The sequence below is a fragment of the Telmatherina bonti genome (genome assembly GCF_933228915.1).
Source record: "Telmatherina bonti genome assembly, chromosome: 17".
Classification (NCBI taxonomy): domain Eukaryota; kingdom Metazoa; phylum Chordata; class Actinopteri; order Atheriniformes; family Telmatherinidae; genus Telmatherina; species Telmatherina bonti.
Genome location: NC_136615.1, coordinates 24778802 through 24802844, shown reverse-complemented (window position 1 = coordinate 24802844; position 24043 = coordinate 24778802). Strand labels below are relative to the sequence as shown.

The following is a 24043-nucleotide window of genomic DNA, read 5'->3' as shown; positions in this document are numbered from 1 at the left end:
TAACAGACACAGAAAAATCTTAAAGTTATTAACCCCGGCTCATACATATTTGCGTAAAACCAGAAATTTTCATGCACCTCATGACTTTTTTTTTTTTTTTTTTTTTTTTTTTTTTACGATAAGTGACAATTTTGCACTGCCATGTGAAAAGTAGAATATTACTGAATTAAATCGTGATGCTCTTTTCCCAGTAAAAAGCTCTGCTGATTGGTATTTACTTTAACTAAGTCACAATCAACTCCTTTTAATGAACCAAAACAAACCAGATTACTCTCCACCAAATGAAGTTCTGCTCATCTAAACAAGAAGAAATTAAATTAACTCGACATATTCATAAAGATGTGAGTCCCACATCAATAGATTAACTACTTAAAATGTAAATAGGACATTTTTAAAAGACATTATAACTCCTCACTTATAGCAGTAACAGGAGAGATTAGAAAGAGCAAAAATATCTTGACTGAAGCTTTTCGCCCATTAGTCATTAACATGTTTTATTGCATCATCCAAAGTTATGCTATGCATTCTTAAGATGGTATTTTGTCTGTAGTAAGAGGAATTTACAGCACATAACTAAACAATTATAGCTAAGAGGATTACCTTCTATTATCCAGCTTTTGAAGATATCAGACACAGAGCTTTGTAAGATGTGCACAAACCTTCACCTTAAACATTTGCATACAAATGTCAAAAGTGGTGATTTCAACATGGAAGGGCGAGCTCTGAATTTTCTACTAAATACATTATCTTTATGTTACCCTACGGAAGCGGCTAAAATCAGTAGGAAATGACAGAGTGGTGGTAGACATCTGCTTCCCTATAATTTTAAATAAAAAATGTTAATGTGTCTCCATGAGGTCTGATGCTTTAATGTTCTGTAATACTTGAACTGATTGCACCTTTATTACAGAAAGAAAAAAAGGAATGTGATTGTGGTCAATTTGTAGCTTGCTATTTTCTACACATATGCACACATGTGGTACTCAAGCACATTGCATGCACAAATGTGTCCATATATAGCAGCACTGATTATGGAGAATGTATGGCAAGCAGACGCTGTGGAGGATAATTCCCCTCTAGCTCACAGTGGGTAATGTCAAAATAATTATCAGGCGAGACAGCTCAGTGGGCAGGCAGCACCTCTTCATTATAGCAAGTTTGATGAGGCTAACAACCTCGAATGTACCCATATGCAGACCATGCAAAGCTCGACATGAGCATCTTCAATTGCTGTTAATGCTGCTGATTGTTTGTCACTATTTTTTGTTGAGATCCTTTATTCATTTTCCATGGCATCTCATTCACAGTATTTCATGACAGAATTTCTCAGGATTTGGGAATGTTTACATGTTTGGTTTTGGTCTTTGTCAGTGAGACAAAGATTTCACCATTAAGTAACTGAAACAGATTGTCGGGAGTCTTTTTTTACAAAAACAAATTGAAAATGCAGATGTTTCTAATATTCTTGTAATTTAAAAGACTTGTTGGAATTGTGTACTTAATGCACTGTTGTATTTATCTTTTTTTTTTTTTATTTATTTATTTTTTTATTGCAGGATTGGTCTTCCATACTAGCAGAACCAAAGAATGGGGTAAACTAAAAAAGAAAATTATATTTTGGCATATATTAGGTTAGACATTAGTGTTTGAGAAGGTATCTTTTTAGTTCTACTTCTGAGATAAATAAAACATGTTTTTTTTTTTATGTCACTGCATATCTGTTTTGTACAGATTGCGTAAAGTGTTTTACATTAATAAAGCCCCAAAATGCTAAATGTATAATACATATGTTTCTGAGACTTCTGCACCACACACAAAATTAAAAGTTTTCTTTAAATCCTGTTGTATAAAATTTAACATGTCTTTTGGCCTGATGTTCAATTATTAATGTTTTGAAGTTAAAAGTACTGCTTCAGGAGTCGTTTTCAAGGTGGCTGCCTCCAATAACTATGCAAAGCGTTCAACATTATAAAGGTAGAAATGGTCAGATTATTGGCCCAATTGAAAGTTCAAATAACAAAATATTAAAATTTTCCCTTTATATATCATGCTTCATCCACTTGTAGGCACAATTCTTGGATGAGAAATCCTGCGTCCTGTTGTGCACGTGGGTTTTGTTTCAGCACTAATCACCGACCAAAACATTTTGTAGACCTTCTCAGTTTGTCTCCACCCAGACATGACAACAGTACTTTCTAGTTTCCCCCTGTATGACTGTAAAGGCCTTTACAGAAACTGCTTACAAAGCGCTTCGAAAAACATGGCAGTATTCATCCAAACTCCCTAGATATTGATCTGATGGCAACTGCAGGCAGCGAGCCAATCCAGACAAAAAAGAAAAAAAAAAAATCTCACTGCCCAATGTGCAGAAAAGGGATTTCTTTCCAACCGCCTGGCATCAGACAGTCCAGGACACCCTCAAAAGCTCTTTGTCCACACCATAACTGTCAGCGCTCTTTTGGCAGCCCTACTCAATAATAGGCAGGTGGTCATAAATGTTATGACTGGTTGGTGTAATACCTCCCTCTGTCTCAGGCTAACCGTGCTTTCATACCACCTTGAATGACCTTCCACACACACATGCATGGATGCGCATTCACATGATGGAGCACATGTGCAGACATTACACCAAAGGGACTTCACATTAGCAACATTTCTGCTCATATGATTGACTGCCTTGAATAAAGGACCTTGGAAAAACATCTGGGCAAGTGACAAATATGTCCCCCTGGCTGCCTTTGTATGAAGGAGACAGATACCTTGAGCGTGATAGAGAGAGCGAAAGAGAGAGAGTGTGTGAGTGTGGAGTTATCGTATGCGCTACACAAAGACCTGCCAGACTGCTACTGCTGGCAAGGTTTAAGTGTGTGTGTGTGTGTGTGTCTGTGTAAAATGTGAGTCCTTGCCAACCACTTGACATCACAGAGCCCTCTCATGGCAGGCTTCTCGGATCAGTAGCAGAATGGATAAGGCTATTTACCAGCAGCTTATTTGGTGTGGGTCAGACCTCCGGTAACAGTTTAATGGGTGTTGAGGGTGGTTGCAACACAGAGGAGTGCTGCTTTATCTGTCCACATGCACCTTGAGCTTACATCTGCATGGAAATTCATTTGAAAAATCACATTCTGGCAACTTGCAGGCCAGGAGGTGGATGGAGCAAAAATGTTAATTTAAAAAAATGGCAAGAAAATGCGCTTTCATGAAATGACAATAAATAGATAAAACTGAAAATTTGGAGTTATAAAAATGCCAGTATAAATTCCATGTACTGTAACTCTTCATGAAGCCAAAATGTGGCAAGAGATTTATTGTCAGAAGAGAGATGGCATTTTCATTTCCCCACCCTAGTGTTCACGTGCCTCATCAGGTATGCTGTGTAAATAGTGTGTCAAAAAAACCACCAGGGTTTCAATTTGACTGGTAAAACATACATGTTGATGTTTTGTTATGTTGCTTCATAATGTAAATTCTGTTGGAAAGAGTTTTCACCTGCATGTTTTTAAGTCTCAATGAAATTCTCATAGACTTTCTTTTTTTTTTTTTTTTTTTTGCCTTCGCATAAATGTTTCTGTTTTCTTTTAATCCCTATAATATAATCATTATTAGCATGAGAGCTAATAAACAAATTCAATAAACTGAACACGGACGCAGTGTTTATGCACATGCAGCACAAATATACACAAATGTGTGCATACACATACAGAGATGGCTCCATTCTTACACACATTTTCACGGACACCTTAACGATCACACCTAAACTGACAGCTAGGGTTCTGCTGAAGGTCATTCATAATGATTAAAGAGGCATCTCTGGAATGATTTTCAAATGACCCTGGGGATGCCTCCACCACCGACACCTTTTCAAGAGAAAATTACTTTATTGTGCCCTGGGATACCTGGCTTTAGTTTGACACTGTGACACCCTCCAGCACAATGTGAAGGAAACCAGGAAGATGGGCAGTAAGAACCAACAGAGTCACAAACCAAATGTCACGAAGATATGCAGAAGTATGAGAAGTATAAGCATTTGGCAGACAGGCAGATTGAAATGGTTAAACAGAGAGCAGACAGGATGGTTTGCACACAGAGAGCCGAGCCAGCCCAGGGCCAGGAACCCATCCATCCATCAAAGAACAATTCCAGTCAGCACCAGTGGGAATATGGCCTCACTGCAGTCCACATTCACACACATGCACACATACACAAACTGCAGGTCCTTTTTTTCTCAAGTCGCTGATACAGAGCTTTTGGTAATAGCCATGCTGATTGTGTGATGGCTAATTTCACCTTCAGAAACTTTGTGTGTGAGTGTAATATTCACCTTGGGCCGTACAGGCGGTGAAATCCCCCAGAGAGCCGATACGTTGGATTCAACAATACAGTCACAAATACACATTACAGAAATTTGATGCTGATATTGGGACTGTTATAACCGAGTATCACCCCTAGACATGATTTAAAATATATCAAAAAAATAAAAAACAATTCAAATTCTTTGCATGGTTTGATAAAAACATACATTGTTGCACATGAGGAGGTTATACACTATTGATTTACTTCATAATACAGTGTTTCTAAAATAGCTGGCTAGAATTTTAACCGTTAACAAAGAAAGTTGTCTCAAATAAGGATATTGACTCAGAAAATCTTTCAATATGTATAATGCTAGCAGGGCTCTCATGTTATTGGCTGATTTGTATGAAAACATCCACTCAATGACAACTAATTAACTGCTGACATCAGTGGTTAATTTCACTGACAGACCCATTATTACCAGGACTTGCATCATCGGGTTTTAAAATATCATGCATTTTACCGAGCGCTGCTGCTCATTATCATTGTAACCCAGCAATGAACTGTGTTTCCCTGGATTCTGCATGATGCACCACTGATAATGTGCTGGTCTGATACAAAAGAAGAGAGAGAGAGAGAGAAGAGATAGGACCTTTTACTATGGAGGAACATCTTGGACAGTATTTGATTTTTGTATAGATCAAACACTGTCTGTGCATTCAAAAACAGCCCCACAACCCACCTCACTCAAGTCACCACTGTAGACAGGGAAAAAATAATTTTAGCATGCTCCCTTGTTACCCTCATAGTTGATATCTCAACAAATAAACCCTTTCTAATAGCATTGCTGGGAAACATTTTAGTACAATTAAAATGTCCATCTGAAAGAGTTCATAACGCAGGGGGCAACAAGATCTACAAACATGGGCTGTGTCTGAATGTCCACACTATTCTCTAACCTTTCATTCACAAGGACTACATTATAGAGCACACTCCATTATGTAGCAAACTGTATAGTGCACTCATTCTGTTGGCGATTCGGACACAAATGTGTATCTTTTCCCTGTCGTAGATCATGTGAATACTGTCTGTCACCACAGCAACCACCACGTGTCATAACTCTTGTGAAAAAAAAAAAAAAAAAGTTCTTATCTTGTTTTTTATTCGTTTTCTGTTTCATATTTATTCAACAAATAAGGATATTTGATGTTCATGTCACTTGTGCCACTTTGAGCTTCTGCCTGCAATGCATCGTGGTCTATATCGACCCGTCTAGTGACCATCGATGCCCACTACTTTTCAAGATGCGTTGTTGGTAATTTTGAGGGCACTACTTTATTCTCTCTGGACATTTGGAAACCCCCACAATATGGTGTGACCACTATATAGAGCACTGTGTAGGAAATAGGGTTGAAATTCCGACACAGCCATGGACAGAAACACATCTCAAATCGCCGACAGTCCATTAAAATTACAGTAAAAGCCAAACTGAATAAACTTGTATAACTATAATGAGTCTTTTCATTAAACAGGAATGATCCATAGTACTGGTCCTTGCTGATCATTGCTGAAGAGGCCTCTGACTGAACACACTGCTGTTTGATCACGATGCTGTGCAGCGGTGTTCTTCATGATTTTGAAAAACATACCCAAACTTGATTTTTTGCACAATCTGCTCCTGAGACTATAGAGCAGTCCCCAGCAGAGAGCTGGTCATGCCTAACGGTTTATTGAGTTTCTTTGAGGCATTGGATCTAATTCTGCTGCCCCAACTGGTGGCTCCATGGAAACAAAACCCTCCACTACAGATTTTTGGAAAACATTGTTTAGTGACATCTTACTACAATTGTTAAAAGATCTAAGCTTCCATAAAACATCAAGTCTGCTTTGCCTACTGTTGTAGACAGACAGTCTAAGGGATCAAATAATTTTCATATGAAAAGTAACACAAAGTGTTTTATTTAAAAACTGTTTGGGCACATTAAAAACAAGTCTTCACACACTCAAGCATATAACCTAACAATTCATAAAGCACACACCTGATCTTAGTCACTCTCACAGTCTCAAATGCACACACCACTCATTACCACAGAGGCCACTACCACTGCAAACCTCCTAAATCAGGGCAGGCTGGGGTCAGCACCAATGCTGCAGACCCATGCGGGGGCCTGGCATGAAGGAACCCATGAGGTAAAATACTGAACTTGAAAATGTTAAACTACAAAAACAAATTAAAGCAACATATATAAAATATAGGCAAAGGAGTTGATGAAAACATGGGTAAAAAAAATCTATAAAATGCTGTTTAAAAAAAAAAAGGTTAAAAGAAAATAAAACAAAATCAGTTCAGCTGAAAGTTAGTCGACAACAGTAGGTCTTGAGCATTTTTTTTAGAAACATCAACAGTCTTTGCATTTTTGGTCCAGTCTGTTGTCTAGGTGGACACCCAGGTAACTTTATTTCACCACAATCTCCAGCTCTCTCACTCACACCAAGGTTTCCCCCACAATCAGGTATTTAATCTTTTTCATATTAAAGGTGATTATTCCAACATCATGCTGCAAAGCGGTCCACCAGCTCTGTGCTTGGCATCCTGGTGGCCACTGTATCATCCCTGCAACAGATTACAGAACTCTGAGTCGTAAAAAGAAAAAAAAAAAGAAGACAAAACCATCCCCTGTGGTCATCCTGTGAGCGTCCTCTTAGCCACACAACCATTCAGTTGTGGCCCTGTCAGGTAGTCAATAATCTGGGTACTTACAGAAGCATCCACCTGGATATTTCTGGAGTTTCTGTGCAGCAGTGCAGGCTGGATTCTGTTAAATGCACTGGAGGAATCAAAGATCATGATCCTTACAGTGCTGCGTGCTTTGTCCAGATGGGAGTGGGCTCGCTGAAGCAAGGAGAAGACATCTTTATCTCCCACCCCTGAATAACAAGTACATTGCTGTGGGTGCTGAAAGGTGCTCCCTTATCGGTACTGGTGTTGGCTTCATGCTTTGCTCAAAGACTAAACTTGTGTCATAAAAGAGTGGCTTTTACAAGCTGTAAATACATCTGTATCCTGTGTGTTTGGCCATATACGATTTTCTTTTTAAACTTAATCAACCAGCCCATGAATGTGACACATATTCTGTCCACTGATTTTACACACCGTCCCTTTTACAGCTTACAAAATTTCTGCACTGCAATAATTTTAATAGAAATGATTCTGATTCTACTAATTTCTTATTTCAAAAGCATTCGTGCGATGTTCTTAAAAATAAGTCAACACACATACACGTCAGTAATAACATGTTTTGGTTTAACTGCAGAGCGATGCAGACATACCAGCACACATGCAAATTTGTACAATGAGGTAGGCTACTTGCCTTTCACTGCATGCAGGAGCAGAAGTCAATTTTAAACTTTATTTCAGACTTGTCCAATTATGTTGGCCCCCTATTAGTTTAGTGTCACTATTTTCACACTATAACCACTCTGTTCCTGTTTTGGCAGTTACGGCGAGATAAAAGCTCAATATGAGATTTTCTTTTCTTACTGAACATATTGTCTGTTAGACAAGTGTAAAGAAAATGTCAAAAATGAACATTTTAGATGTTTGCTTGAAGCGCAGCACCGTGATGGCCAGACTGCACCACTGCATCATGTGTGGAATTGTTGAAAGCTCTGGCTTTCCTGAATAATGTGATCTCATCCAAACTCATCAACATTTATAGGTGCTGACTCTCATTGGCTAAACTCAGGTTCAGGCTAAAGATTGAATGTTTGTGAACAAATAATTTTTTTTTGAATGACTCTTTTAAATGAACATCAAGAACCAAGTTTAAGTTGGTGGCAGCTTGTTTGCACGCTGTCATAATGTGACACATGTGCCATCATGAGAGTCTGATGTTCAACTTTATCCAATCTCATTAATGCAGAATGTCTGAATTCTGAATTTTATCCAAAGTATTATAAATTTAACATTTATCAATCTTATATTTTGGGAGTTTTTGCTTTGTTAAATGTTATTGTGTGAAAGATTTTGGAGTACAAATGCTTTTTTTTTGTTTACTTTATTGTACCAGCTTAGTATTTGTTGTGCCACCAAGTTTGTTGATAAAGGGTAACTCCAAATATTGATCTTGCTGTAAAATCATGAGGATATGGAGCCACCTTACAGAATAGCTACAATAAAACCTCAAGTAAAAAAAAAAAAAGATGACTATTTCAGAAAGATTCCCAACAGCTAGTATTTATTGGTGGAGTGTTACAACCCAATGTAACTATGATATGGAGCGTTTAAGTGTTTCTGTGAATTATTCTGATCCAAATCTTACCTTTTAATTGCTCCCAGTGATTATTTCCTTGACAAAACTGAGTTACCCTTGAAGATAAAAATGAAAAATAAGGATGAGCCAGGTTTTTGAATGAATGTTTAAAAAGGCATGTCCTCCAAACAAGTAACAAATTCAGCAACAAATTGAACTTCAGATCATTAGTAAAGACTGATTTTAGATTCAGATTTACAGATTCTGTGAGTTTTGGAGGAAACCGCAGCATCCAATGACAAATAAAAAAGAAAAAAAAGAATAGTGGAATGGGTAAAAATAGGATGAAGCAGAAATGGCTGCAAATGGATGCTTCAAAAGTACTGAATGATTAAAGAGCGAGACTCAATGTATGATATATAAAGATTTTGAGAAGATGCACAAATTATCAGCGGTGGGTTAATGAAAACTTAGTAAACTGCACTAAATGCTAAATTGGCTTCTTGATATGTCAAGAGATAAAACACAACCAGCAATGAGCTTGGAATTATATTAGGAAATAAATTATATTTCCACAGAAGTTCTTTCTTTGTTCATAACAGTGGTGGACATATTTCTCCATCATCAACAAATAGAACATAAACGTCTTGATAACATCAAGTAACTTCAGAGCTGATGTCTTGTTTATCTATCTATCCATCCATCTATGTTCAGTACATGAGGCAGTGAGTAATGAAACCCCACCTATTAACACACTGTAGCTATGAAACACAAGAACCTCAAACAAGATGTTTTTATTTTTTCCCCAAGTTTTATTGCAAAAATATAGAATTTGATTGGACACTACAAAAACATCAACACAAACAGAATACACGACAGTCTCAAAGACAAACCAATAGCACATCAATAGCTAGGTATTTTTTTTACTGTGCTTTTAATGAATCACAAAACAGTTATTCTGTTGTTCAAAACCTTATGCATGTGTTGCTGTTAACATAATTATCGTTAATGACCTGGAAAATACCTAATAACTGCATACCAGTTTTTGTACACTGAGTGAAGGCTGCACATTTTTCCGAGATGTAGGACCACCCAATGGAAGTACCCATTATCCACTTCCCGCAAAGCTAATGATGATTGAGAAGTGGCAGGGTCATTTTAACCATGTATCCCCCTCATATGTAAACTTGCAACTGATGGTTAATTTCTGACAAAAACCTCAGTGTTACTCCAAAAAACATGTGTAAATACCCTCAGCCTTTCAGCTCGCAGCATATTTCTCATATGGCACAAAGTACTACAACTTGTACTACAAAACCTCATAAGCAGCTGCTTATATGATGTCTGCTGAAGAGGTGGAAACAGTTCAAGATCACAAACATCCTTGTGACCAGAAAAAAAAAAGCAGTTCAAAGGCTTGGACTTTGTTAGCGTCATGTCTCATCTCATGATTCCAGTGGAAGAAACTTATTTGATCAAGTATTATGCAAAAAGAGCTTGTTAAACAAAGTAGTTGTATAAAAGCAAGAAAAAAATAGTACTGCTAATACCATAACCCTGTCCTCTGGTGCAACCCTATCCATATCTTTATTCATGAAGTGTTCAAAGATAACTAAATACAGTTTTAAAGGATGCTCAAGTATCTTAAAACCATTAAGATGTTTAGTGCAACCTTGTATTGTTTTTATGTCCTCATGCATTTATGAATGCAATTGGATTTTGCTTATGGTATCTGGGATCAGGTATTGCTTTTGCAGAGACTAGAGTCCAGTCACTCCTGGTTTCTAATGGTTTATTCAGTGCCTTTAGTATTGTACCATTTTGCCAAACAACCACTTATACGGATGCAAGGCCCTATGGGTATTTTATGTTATCATATTCTTTAAGACATCTAACCTAAACCAAATGTTTTATGTGAAACTACAAATTTAACAGATTGCTATATGCTGGTATGGTGTGCTTCCCTCCGTCCATTTAAATGAACACCTATGTAAAGGCGCTCAGGACAAATTTATGAAGATATTTTTCACAAAAATGCTTATCAATTGAATTGTGTCTAAATAAATGCCTGTTTTTTTATTCTGACATTAACCCCACACCACTAGACTAAATGTCTGGCAGAAGTTTGTTGACATCAAGGGAGTGTGATATTGATCTGTCACAAAGAGTTACCATTCATTCACTGTCCTAACAGCTGTCTGTCAAACCCTGTGCTTTATGCCCTGAAGATGTGACGTTGTGCCATACACAGTAAAATGGTGCTCTATGTCAATGCTAACATTGTTTGGATTTCTTCAGAATTGTTACCAATATTTGTGCTTAGCTGTCAAATTTCACACCATGAGAGGCATTGACAAGATGACGTGATAAGACGAGCATCAGGGAACACAGTATTCAGAGTAAATAATTAAAGAAAAAACTTTGACACTAAAAGTAATTCAGCTATAGACATTTTAGTCAAACAAAAGGGCAACAAATCCTTTATAAAGTGCAAATTAAATTAGTTCCAACATACACATTGTCTGACATTCTTCTTATTGCCTGTAGATATTATTGGCAGAGTAAGTGTCATTAGAAAGCTGGGGGTACAATTGGACCATACCATTTTGACAGGAGAAGAAACAATGGTGCTCAGAAGATACGAGGCACTTATAAGGGTGTAATATTCACCAATTGTCCATGCCCCACACATAGGTTTGAGTTGGAAAAAAAAAGCTGTAAAGGGTGGTTGTAAAACAGCCCCATAATATGAAATGAATTAACAGAGACATTGTGAAACTTTATAAAACAGCTCATAGTATCATGGTGCCTTGAGATGCATCAACTGAAAATTTGTAGCACCCAACAGATACTTTTTCCTGTACATGCCTTATATTGTATTCCCAATTACTGATGCCTGCACCTTAAATACCTGCATAGCCACAAAAGTCTACATGTGCAGTTTTACTGCCAAAAATGTGGTTCCATTTAGTCAATAATAAAAAAAAAAACACGTCAAGTCTCATTAAAACTGAAACAAATTATCTAATAATTTGTGCAAAAAAAAAACAAAAAACACCCAAAATAAATGACTATCATTCTCAAAAAGTCATAATTAAAATGTAGCATACAAATGCATCACAGCTCAAAAGTAATAAATGTAGACTAGAGCGACTATGCAGACATTTAACTTCCAACTAAACTCACTTAAATAGAACAATTCGACTCTTAGAAGCACAAATCCTTGTAAAATTTCAAGTGTGATCCAACCCCCCCCCCCCAACCCCCTTACATTCGATCATACTAAGTATGATCTTGAAGCAGGTGAAAGAGACAATTACAGCAAGTTACTCCCATCAACACTCGACCCATACTGACCAGTGAGCAACAATTTGAGAGTTTAAAAGCCAAACATGCACTTTGAAAAGGCAAAACACCCCTTTAAAACCTTACATTCTTCTTGTGTGCTTGTCATATGGTCAAGTGATACCATCTGTTTAAAACTATCTTTACAATCTGTGTTTTCATGTCATGCCCTGGCACTACAGTATACTGACCAAGAAAAATATAAGCATGTCATCTGTAAAGATAGATATATAGTGAGAACTTGGATTCTGCTCAGGTGGACATGGCTGCGAAAGGGTCATGTTTTAGAAAAGAAAGCACAGAGTAGCAATGATTCAATACCAAAGAGAAGCTTGATCACTGACATCATTCTTTTTGTATCTTTAGCCTGAAACAATATAGTCCCTGTGCATCTGTATTCCATACTTGTTCAGGCAGAGCACATGTTGCCTCGTTTAGGATCAGTGAAAATATTTAGGTCTTGCACCAAAATTGTCACCGAAGCAGTCATCGACAATGTAAAATAAACAATATTTCTTCACATCTTTACGATGAACCCTTACATGGGACACGTGCTGGTTGCCCCCATCAAGAGGTTCAGCTTTGTAAATGGAAATGCAGATTTTCAAAGTTTCTTTACGTGTACTACTCCGAGATGCACGATCAATACCAACTAGTCCAAATGATGGTAGACAGAAGAACAATGCTCCCTGCTTTAAATTTATAATACATTATATACATGAAAGACATATAGGCAAAGCTGCTCCAGTAGTCCAAGAGAGTATTATAAGGAAACAAACTATACACATAAATTTTTGCTATTTTTTTTTCCACCAGTATAAATAAATAAATGATTATCAAGTTGATCTATATTGCCTCCGTATTTTCAGCAGTCCTGTTAGAGTGAGGTTTATTACGGTGTGGCAGATGGGTGTGTGTGTGTGTGTGTGTGTGTGTGTGTGTGTGTGTGTGTGTGTGTGTGTGTGTGTGATGCTTGGCAGCCTGGTGAACGAAACAGATTACTGAGGGTTTTCTGTGGTACCTGAAGGTTGTTGGTTCTCAGTGAAGGCTTGTTGAAGAAATGAGTGAACTCTTGACTGGAGAAAGCGGCTTTGGAAGCCTTGTGGATGTTCCAAGAGAAAAACCAGTAAATGGTCCCATTAAAGACTCTCTCAGAAAGGATGACTTATGTTATGAGAGGCAGCTTGATTATAGACTAACTTTTCCCATAACAGAACTCCTCTAGATTAACTGGTCCTGTGTAGTTGTAGTGGAAGCAGCATTTCCATCTGAAATAAAATGTGTGACCTGCATGGAGATTGAAGAGTCCAAGTGGAAAGGAGGGGTCTCTGAGCAAAGGTTCCAGTTTTATCTTACAATTAGATTGACTGAGTCTGAAGTAAACTATGCAAGTTATGAGGTGTTGTTAGAAACTGGACAAATGTTCCCTGCATCTGATTTCAGGTGTCACTACAACTTGCATGAAGTATCCAGTTAATGAAGCAGCTGTCAATTAGAAACCACATAATTTTGATAGTTAGGTGAGTCTTGTAAAAGATCCTCAAGATCTTTGTGGAAATTTCTAAACAGTTGAATGTTTTACAATCTGTGGCTTTATCCAAAGGCCAGTTTTAAGGACCAGAATGCCTATTGCCACATTCTACTATTGTTATACATTCAGTCATAAGAGCTTCTTTAGTCTCCTTACACCTAAACATTTTGATCGTTTAAAACGCACTTTTATTTAACCTTATTGAGAACCTTAAAATTCAGCATCTTAAACAAAAATATTGTCTTCTGCCTTGTATTAGCTTTTGAAGATAAGTATATAACAGCAAATGTGAACCTAGATTTTACATCAGGTGTGCAGTATGATTGCAGCTGAAGTTTTGTGCCTCAAAGAAAGCAAAATAAAAAAGCAAATCCCATCAAAATGACATAACAAAGATACAATAATAAAGATTATGCTCTTGGTCCCTGCCTAACGATGTTGTTCAGTCCAACGGCTCCTAATGGAAATGCACTTCCAGAGACAATTACCATAAAACAAGTTAGTTCTGTTCTGATCATCTGGGCTCAGTTCACCTGAGACAGGTTAAAAAAGTTCAGTCTGAGCCACTTTAATGAAACTCCCACAGAGATGCAACCAAAAAGGTGAAGGGTCAGCTGTATGGTCTTTGTTTCATGTTGTAGCTGGGAGAATCCAAGCAGTGCAAAGAATGTAAGAATCCCTTTTCGGTTCGCAGAACGGGAACAACTAGAATTAAAGCATCCCATGAGTTCAGTTCAGATCACCATCTTCATTCTCTTCCACGTAGCACCACTCAGTCCAGATCCGTTTGGTTTTAGAGCTGCAATGTCAATTATCTCCAGTGACGCCACATGCAAACTCCACACACAAAAACCAGCCGATTGTGGATCATCCAGTGCAGGTCCACAGAGCACTGCGTCTCCGTTGTCCGCAGAAAGTGCTAAGCCGTTCAAGGTCCAACAGTTCTTTGATTACATACTAGGTCCATATATTGTATTTACGTATGTGCAGGTATGGATGTATGGATGTGTGCATGACTGTACATGTGTATCAGATGTTTACAGCAGAGTTAGTGTTATTCATATGGACTCTCATCTCCTGAATACTTGTGATAATTTTTTTCTGATGTCCAGCCAAGTTCACTCCTACTCTTCGAAGGTCCCTAAAAAAAAAATACAACAAAAAGAAAAAAACAGCACAAAACGTCACTATTTTCAAGAAAGCTTAAAACAAGACTACTTTCTTTTGCTGAAGAGATTCAAATAAAATGAAAACTTAAATAGAAAAATGGATTATCAGTGTGTTAGAAAGCTTGATTTTCAATAGCAGTTTTATTTTCAGCGAGGTCAATATGCAAATCCCTCTGAAGCTTACATACTATGTCCTAGCCTAAACAATAAAAAAAGTTGTTATGGAAGTTTATGGATCACTGATTTACATATGCATGTCATGCTGATTTTCTATAGCTGTGCATCCATCTGTTTAAAATCTCAGTGTTCTACAAATTTTTAACTTGCAATCTTAATCCCATATTTTCATTTTGCATTGAACATTGCATTTTGACAAAATGCTGCATTTGCAAAGAAAGAAAACAAGACTAACATGGAACTGAAGAGGCAAAAGAAAGATAAATGTTTCAGAACTAGAGGAATATACCTAAACCTGTATGTTTGTATGTAGGTGGTCTTACTCTGATGTCATCTGAGCCACCGTTTCCAGTGAGGAGTAGCCTCCCTCCATGAAGAGTTCGGTGTAACGCCCCATCTTGATGGAATCTAGCCACTCTCCAACAGTCTGGCTTCGAGTGCTGCAGTCTCCCTCTGCACAAGCATGCTCCACTAACAGGTTGGAAACCCTAGTGCGCAGATGGAGATAACAGAAAGAGAAAGATTGTAATTGTACTAGAATCCTTTAAACACCATCTATGACTGACAGGATGAAGATAAACTAGATTAAACAATGTTTTTTGGGCATCATTATTGTGAAAAATGCAAGCTGGATTCGCACATCCATCTTCGAGCCCTCAGACGAACACAACGGTCCTGACAGTTTACCTGTGAGGCTTCACTGGTAATGCTAGTTATGCACCATCACACACAGCTGAAAATGCTTTCCTGCCCAAAACTCTTTGTCATTCAGCTCACTCCTCATGCTGACAAATAGAACTCCCCATGCTATTAAATGAAATATTCACAGTAGCTAACAATATTTTCCACACTACAGCAGGAACATGAGGCTGGTGTGGGAAAAAGGACTGGCCTTGCTCGTGTCCCTTTAATCTTGACAACTGTCATATGTCATTGCAAGGCTATTAGATATGGAAGGGATATATCAAGCATTCTCCTTTTCAGATTATATGAGACGTCCACTTAAGAGCTGACATTATTTCATTATCTAAGCAAAGAAAGCAGGGTTATGAGGTGTCTGGAAAAAAAAAAGGCTGCTTCACAGCTCTTAAACCACTTCATTCCATCATATATTGATGCAACGCACACACAAAGCAGTGGAAACACTAATAGATCACTGAAATGTATGAAAATCAAAGGGAACCCCACTGAGCCGCGTTTATTCATGCCTCTACTGACTTAGAGCTGCAAGAGACAATGTCCATCCTGATTTAATTATTCAGCCACACTTCAACAGAGACTACTTAAGCTTCATTTAAATGATGATGAGTCTATAGGCTTTGAGTGCTGGGTTCAATTTACATTAGAATGAATAGGAAAATGATTATACAGCACTTTCAGGGTTCAACAGTTATCTTTAAGTATCTGGGAAAGTGTGACTATAATATTTAAATTCTGCATTATCTTGTGGTGAGAAAATGAAGATAATCTCACATTAGGCAGAATTTAAGCAGAAGTAGAGGACCCTCACACTGTCTTATTGTTTAGAAATTAAGATAACTATAATATTTAGAATCAACATTATCATTAGTGTCCTTAAATGTAATAACTGACTTTTTGTGTTGAACTAAAATAACTTAGTCTTCAGTATAGATTTTAATTTCCCATCGCAACACAATGCTTTCTCAAGCTGAAATAGTCTGAATGTGCCACTTGAAGTTCGGGAGTACCTGTGTGAGGAGTTGACCAGCTTTTTTAATGAGCTAGGGTTCCGAATAAGTTTGTCAAGTAGACAAACAATCTCATCAAACTTGGGGCGGCTGCTGCGTTCTCGCTGCCAGCAGTCCATCATCAGGTGGTACAGGGCCTCAGGGCAGTCCATGGGACCTGGCAACCTATAGCTCTCCTCCACTGCTTTTATTACCTGTAGACAGAGGAAGACAGGTGGTTAGTTCTTCCAAAAATGTATGCAATTGTACATTACCTTAGGGTAAATAAAATAAATGTTTTTCAATTAAAAGAAAAGAAACTTGAGATATTTTTTCCCATTGCTTTTAACAGATAATAATAATAATAATAATAATAATACATGCTTCTAAATTTTCAATGTTGAAAATAATATAATGATCCATCAATTTCAAGAATTTACACTTTATCTGTCAATAAGTATACCATCAAAATGTGCAGGATGGACATATTTTAAAGCATGGAGGACACATGTTTTGAAAGTGGGCTAGTAATAACTTTTCCACAGCAGGACTGCGACACACTTCAGTACGGTAATGCTACTTTGTAATTGAGTTCTCCTGGGCAAGATCCTCAATCCTGATACTTGCAAAAGTGTTGCACCTGTTCTCTATCTGACCTCAAATGCCCACTTCCATCAAGTTAGCAAGAAGCAAACAACGCCCACGTCAAAGATTGAGCAACATAACATTTATACATTTGTTTATTCCATCTGCAGCATGGTCCAGTTAATTGTGAGAAAATGCAGCACAAAATCAGAGATTTTTTTTTCTGTTTTTTGGAAGGGGTGTTAGATGAATAATAAATAAACCTTAGCTCTTTTCGTTAGACCCTGCAGTGGAAAGCAAGCTGGAGTTTTCAGCATGGCTCTGCCAATGCAAGCCACCGCAGGGAATTGATTTGTTGAGTTCATGACCGACTTTACTGGAGTTAAATTCTCAGAAAAAAGACCAACGCGATAGCACGCCAATAGAAATGCATGTGTATGGGAGCGTGCATGCATACACACCAGCTAAGGCAAAAGAGAGATGCACAGCATCAATCATCACTGCGTGCTGAGGGGGAGAAGAACTACACTTCAGCAAACTGGCAGGGAGGAAAGATCAGAGACTGACGAAGGAGCAGGACAGAAAGGGCGGAAGAGAAGCAAGAACGAGTAGATACAGAGATCACATTTTGGAGCTACGAGAGGGGACAAGAGTGAGAACTGAGAGTGGGGGAATGGGAAACAGAAGGAGACAGCTTAGAGAAAGAATGTGAGAGCCGGTACTTTCTTGTGTAGATCAGAGAAAATCCAGCATAACGCTTTCAATTAAACATCAAACGCCTTCTCCTCTCCTTTCCTCTCATCCTCATCTTCCATCCTCTCCCACTCCTCTCCAGTGTTTGAGACGGGTAGCCTAATAACCAAGAAGAGGGAGGAGTCTGATACAGGAGATGGAGAGGTCACTCCAGCGCTGTGGGCACATATGTTGCCTGTGTGAGTGGGTGGGATGCAAGTATATATGTGTGGCGCAATCTGCCTCAAATGTTACATGCTTGGATCTGTGAATTTTTGCTATTTTTACTAAATTTATTTAGAAAAATAAATTACTTTTACTAAATACATATACATATTATACACACACACACACACACACACACACACATACACGTATAACATAATAATAACTAGAATAATAAAAATGTTAAGAGAAATAAACACTTAGCCATTACGGAATATGTCATGGAACTTACGTCTTGATTTGACATCTCCCAGTAGGGCCTTTCTCCGTATGACATCACCTCCCACATGACAATGCCATAACTCCAGACATCGCTGGCTGAAGTGAATTTCCTGTAAGCAATTGCCTCTGGAGCCGTCCAGCGAATAGGGATCTTCCCGCCCTGTTACAAAATGCAATAATTTTTACTAATTTGTGCTGAATCTAAAGATTTAAAGCTATAATATGTTGTCATTTTGAACTCAAGATAAGCAAATTTTGATGGTGCACAGTAACCGTCAAAAGCCTGATCTGGCAGGAAGTGGGTATAATCTCTCAGGAGAAGTGCACTGCCAGGAACTTCAGTGCATTGCCAGAGATGCAGAGAGAAGAGCTTAGCTGATTACTGAGAACCCAAAACCCACAAATGGGACTGGTGCAACAAAGTCCATCAGTACAGACTTGAGAGGAAGTTGTGTGAACGCAATTCGAAACTGCAATTTCCAGGGCTGCTAACTAAGCTAAAGGCTATTACAAACAGGTCAGCTATTCTTCTGCTATTTACTGGCCAACTTTTGCTAAATGGACAATAAACAAACTCTGCTATGGCTAAGGAGATGAAAAGCTTGGCTCAATAACATCAAAACCTGATTCAGCATTCTAACTTGTTTCATTTTCATGCAGACCAAAACTCACAGTAAGGGGGGGAAAAACAAACTGAGGAGGGGGGCAGGGGGGCAACGTGCCCTCAGCAGCAAAGGAATTTCTAATGTACAAATGCTGACTTTTATGTCTGGTGTTGATGCATTTTCTTGATATTCAGCTGTGTTGGCAAATGCGTTAACTGGCTAGTTTTGGATAAGAAGCTAAGTCAGCACATCTAGCTCGAGGTTTAACCACTTGCCATGTTAGAAATATATCAATGTCCAAATGACCAAACTAACATCTAAGTATATATAGGGGCAATTTTGTTTGTTTTCTTTAAAAAAAAAAAAAATTATATGTATAAGTGTGTGTATATATATATGTATATATATATATATATATATATATATATGTATATATATATATATATATATATATATATATATATATATATATATATATATATATATGTATATATATATATATATATATATATATATATATATATATATATATATATATATATATATATGTATATATATATATATATATATGTATATGTAGTAGGCCCAATGAACACGGTCAATGATTTACAAAATTTCCATGTAACAATGGTTTGCGCTATACTTGCAGAAATAATTAGTGTATAAATTCAGCTCCAGCCATCCAAAAAAAAAGTCAATGTTTTGTGACACAAATTGAAAATCATCACATCTTCCACTAATGAATACCCATTTAGTAGCACATTTGTGATGACAATTTTCACTTCCTTGAACAAACTCCCTCTCAAAATCGTCTGGGTCCTGAGATTGCGCGCTTATTTTCCTCATCCTCATGATCAGGCTCTCCTTTCTTTGCTAGGATAAAAATGAAAAGTTCACGGGAAGGCTGCCGAGTTCCACAGGATGTGGCATATGTTTTCAGCTGACAAGGAGTGAAATTAGCTTGATGCAGTATTGATGAACACAGCAGCAGGATGTTTCAGGCTCTGATTATTTTGGAGGATGTGAATTATGTTATTCTTACTCGTCAGGAAAGGGGGAGCACAAAAGTGCTAGAGAGAAAGAGCAAGAGGAGATGGGGCTTGGAAGGGAGAGGTGACTGACAGGATATTCAGCGCTGAGGCAGCGACACTTGGTGCTAATAGAGTGTTGTGGAGACTGAGTCGAGTACTAATTGGTCCTCCTCCTGCAGGAAGCAGCCTGTCTCTGGCTGACAGGACTCAGCCAAGGATACACAACTCAATTTAAATCCTTGTGTGGTTTTGTGTCAGTGCACAAAACCACACTTGAAATTTGGCTATGCCGTGTCAGATTTTCCCACTTAATGCAAAGTTCAATACACAACAGACACACGCTGAAAATAAACAGCAGATTAAATATAACGGTGCATGTTTCAAGTTGACAGTGTGCTATCTTTTCTCTGGTACAATTAGATGATAAAAATAATCACAACATCTTTTGTTTGTCTTCAGCTGGATTTTCTATTGCTCTAAATTGAATAATTATGGATTTTAGACGATATAAACTTACAAAGCAAGCATTGTGATTAAATCTACAGTCACTTGAAATGACATTATTCACATTAAGGACATTCGGCCTTACCCGTGTGGTGTATGCAGCCTCTGGATCATCCTCCAGGACTCGGGAGAGACCAAAATCAGACACTTTACATACAAGGTTACTGTTGACCAGGATATTACGAGCTGCTAGATCCCGGTGGACATAGCCCATGTCAGACAGGTATCTATGTTAATTAACACAATGAGAACAATTTAAAATGTGCTTTGAGCATGAACAATACATTTGTAATGTGTTCCAGGAGTGTACGCACCTCATGCCAGATGCAATGCCACGCAGCATACCAACCAGCTGGATAACCGTAAACTGACCATCATTTTTCTGTGAAAAAGAACAGACAAACAGGAAAATACATTTATAATGAAATTATGTAATTCTGACTTTAGTTAAGCCACTGAATGGGTTTTTTTTTTTTTTTTTTTTTTACATGTAACTAATAGAAAAACACTATTAGCCAATAAGAAAAACATAGATATATAGTATAATACCAAACTTTCCAGGATGACCCACTTGCATCCAAGAAGAATAGTAAGTACAGTGCTTCTTCACTACATTAAATGGACACATATTGATGTATGTCATTTTAAAATAAGTAAAAATGATGGTTAAAAACCCACTCATCCAGTTTTTTTTTCTTTAGGTTCTAAACTCCAAGGCTGAGATGGTTTTATAGGGACTCTAAAATCAGCCAGTTCCTGTTTTGTTAACGTTGCCCTCATCATCACAAAGCAAATTCACCTACAGCATGCCAAAGTCAAAATCAAACACAATCTGTTTATGCTTTAATGGTCCAGTTTTAGGATTTTGAGGAGAAAAAATACTCTTATTTAGAGACTAAATCTATTTTGCTTATTTATTTCCTAAATATGTATCAGTCTAGTCCAATTTTAAATTGTGAAATGAGCACAAAACAAGAACTGTCTTTTAAAAAAACAAAAAACAAAAAACACCTGGTCTTCTATCCTTTGTGCTCCTGTTTGTGACAGAGAAATTGTTTGCAGCCAACTATATTGTAGGATGCTTCAGTTCCTAAAATGTGCCTGGAGTACAGAGGTTTTGTTGAAGAGCTACACGAGAAGGACACCAGTGAAGTGTTGATTTGAAGATGTCCAAAGAGGATCTGACATGCTAATCCCCCATTACAAATAAAATGTTAGAGAGGAGCTGAGGGCAGGAATTAAGTGTGGTCAAGTGGAGGGTTTATGCTTTTTGCAGATGGAGAGGGAAGTGTTACCCAGTAAACTTTAAAAACAAAAACTGCTAACACATATAGGTCAGCTATGTACAAACCCTACTTAAGTATATATTTTTACATGGACAGCCCAGCCTATGCAGGTGCATATTTAGCATCTTTTCCACTATTTTTTAAATAAAGAGAGCTGCTTCACACAAAAGAGCTCCTCCTGATTAGATACAACATGCTAAACATCTCCTTAACCCAACAGCTCCCATGCTGATGGTTGGACGGATCTGATGGATGCAGGTGCTCCTACTCTGCTATAATTAAGAAAACAGTGGCACACTGGGTATGGTTCATGGAGTCATTTATTTCAAATGAAAGAACAAATTCAGCTGTTCTCTTGCACAACTTATGAATGAAGCAAGTCGTGTTCAAAAGTAATTAAGCTTTGAGAAGCCTGAGAAGACTGAGAAGCTAAAACCAAGTTAACTTAGTGTTAGCATGAATGTAGTTAGTCAAGATAACTAGCTGATGTAATCCATTTCCATTTTGCATTTATTTACAACTTAATCAGTCTACTCAGCATGTGATCTGGTACACATACATACAGGTACAGCCATTCCATCTGTTTATCATATTGATAAGCTATGCAGAATTAAGTGTCTGTGATTATTCATATCTGATCAAAGCTAGCTGATGGAAAGTGAGATTCTAAATTTGAGTGAGAGAAACATTAGCAAAAGTATATATGACACATGGATAACTTCTATTCTTTGTCTCTTTTATACCGCTTTATTGTTGGCCACTGATTAGAACCAGCAGGAAAACCCACATCAAACCCGTATTAAAGTCTCTTCACTGGCTTCCTGTTGAATATTGTATTTGTTTTAAAATCCTGGTACCACCTGTTGATGGTCCCACAAACCTGTTTTAAAACCCGGGGAGACTGTTCTTTAAAGCTGTTACTCCCTGTCTCTGGAATGAGCTTCCCCAGGATCTGCGCTTTCTGGATTCAGTAGATGCTTTTAAAAACCTCTTAAAAACATATTTGTTCAGGCGAGCATTTTAGCTCCAAAAGACTCGGTAGCACTGCTGTGTATTTATATTTTTTTCTTCCAAACGTTGCAGGATTTCTATGTTTTTATTGTTCTAAAGCACTTTGTGACCTTGTATCTACAAAAAGCTCTGTATAAATAACATTTAACTTTTCTTATTTAGTCATTTCGATTCATCACACAGTCAGTAAGTGTGCATTTTGGAATAGAACTGTTGGTCAAATCTCACCTGATGTTGAAAGCTTGTTACATCCTCCATGAGAAGCTTTGGTCAACAAGTGTGGTCCATTCATACTCATGTTGCTGTCTGTGCTTCCACGTGTAATGAACCTGGTCATTTCATTTCAATGAGTGTTTAAATGCCTCATAATGTACAGTTTTTGTACTTTCTCACCACCAGCAGCTGTTTTATTAAAACAATCTGTTTAACCTGCAAAAATGTGAAGCAGCAACTGTCTGCTTCATGCTTTTCTGCATTAGCCAGACCCACCTTAAATGTCCGACCAAGCATCCAATACTTCTCGGAGTCCCTTGAGAGGAAAGTTCTGCCAGCTTGATGCCTCAAGAACTGTCTTTAACCAAATCCACGAGAACAAAATGATGTCATTTTCTTCTCAGGGCCTCGAGAACAAGAAGAATATTCTCTCTTCTTGTGGAGTATGTCGCAAGCTTAAGGTACTGTATATTGTATCTATTATATCACTTGAATAATCCTTCTGTCATTCTGGAAATTCAATGAAAGGAAATTTAGAAATAGATTTTGTTACATATAAACAGTTGATGATACTATCACAAAGATTTCTGAAATTTGGTTAGAAACTAAAAAGACTCACATCCCAAATCAAGCAGAGCTATTACAAAATCCATCTTCTATACATACACTGTTAACATTATCTATCTGTGTGCACAACAAGAAGAGAAAGTTGTAACAGAACAAAAATCAATACTTTATGTTCAATGACAGTTTCACAAGCTGCCATAAGATCGTAGTGAATATCTACAGATCCTCATCAGTAGCGCTCTTGCTGAAAGGGGCAGACCTGAACCATGATGTAAGATCCCTCTAATCCTGATCAGAGCTCAGGGTTACACCGCTGCCCTAAATCACAGCGTGTGCTTTATGAAATTTCTGACTCCAGTACATACACACATCTCCCTGAAAGTCACCTCCGTTACTCACTTGCAAATCTAACTTACCCTGCCTGCCTTTGTGACGGCTGGTTAGACATTCATTCTGTACCAGATCAAACATAAACAAATACAATAAATTGCAAGGAATTTTTTTATTTTTCTACAATTATTTGATACCATTTGAGTTTATGTAGAAAAGAAAAATCTGCCTCTAATTTTAAAGCAGACATCAAACACATTAAGCAGCAGCTGACAC

The 24043-nt window shown here is 37.6% G+C and overlaps 1 protein-coding gene across 1 annotated transcript in view; it reads right to left on the bottom strand.

Annotated features, from left to right (window-relative positions):
- Positions 1 to 14451: 14451 nt before the first annotated feature.
- The window catches only part of epha5 (EPH receptor A5), a gene marked incomplete at both ends in the record, with an annotated part of 64358 nt that continues 54766 nt past the window's right edge, over positions 14452 to 24043 (bottom strand). The window contains 6 exons of the mRNA XM_079256573.1: positions 14452 to 14563; positions 15092 to 15256; positions 16478 to 16671; positions 18231 to 18380; positions 20446 to 20587; positions 20675 to 20742. Coding sequence (XP_079112699.1) covers positions 14452 to 14563; positions 15092 to 15256; positions 16478 to 16671; positions 18231 to 18380; positions 20446 to 20587; positions 20675 to 20742 — 831 coding nt within the window. The remainder of the gene's footprint in view (positions 14564 to 15091; positions 15257 to 16477; positions 16672 to 18230; positions 18381 to 20445; positions 20588 to 20674; positions 20743 to 24043) is intronic.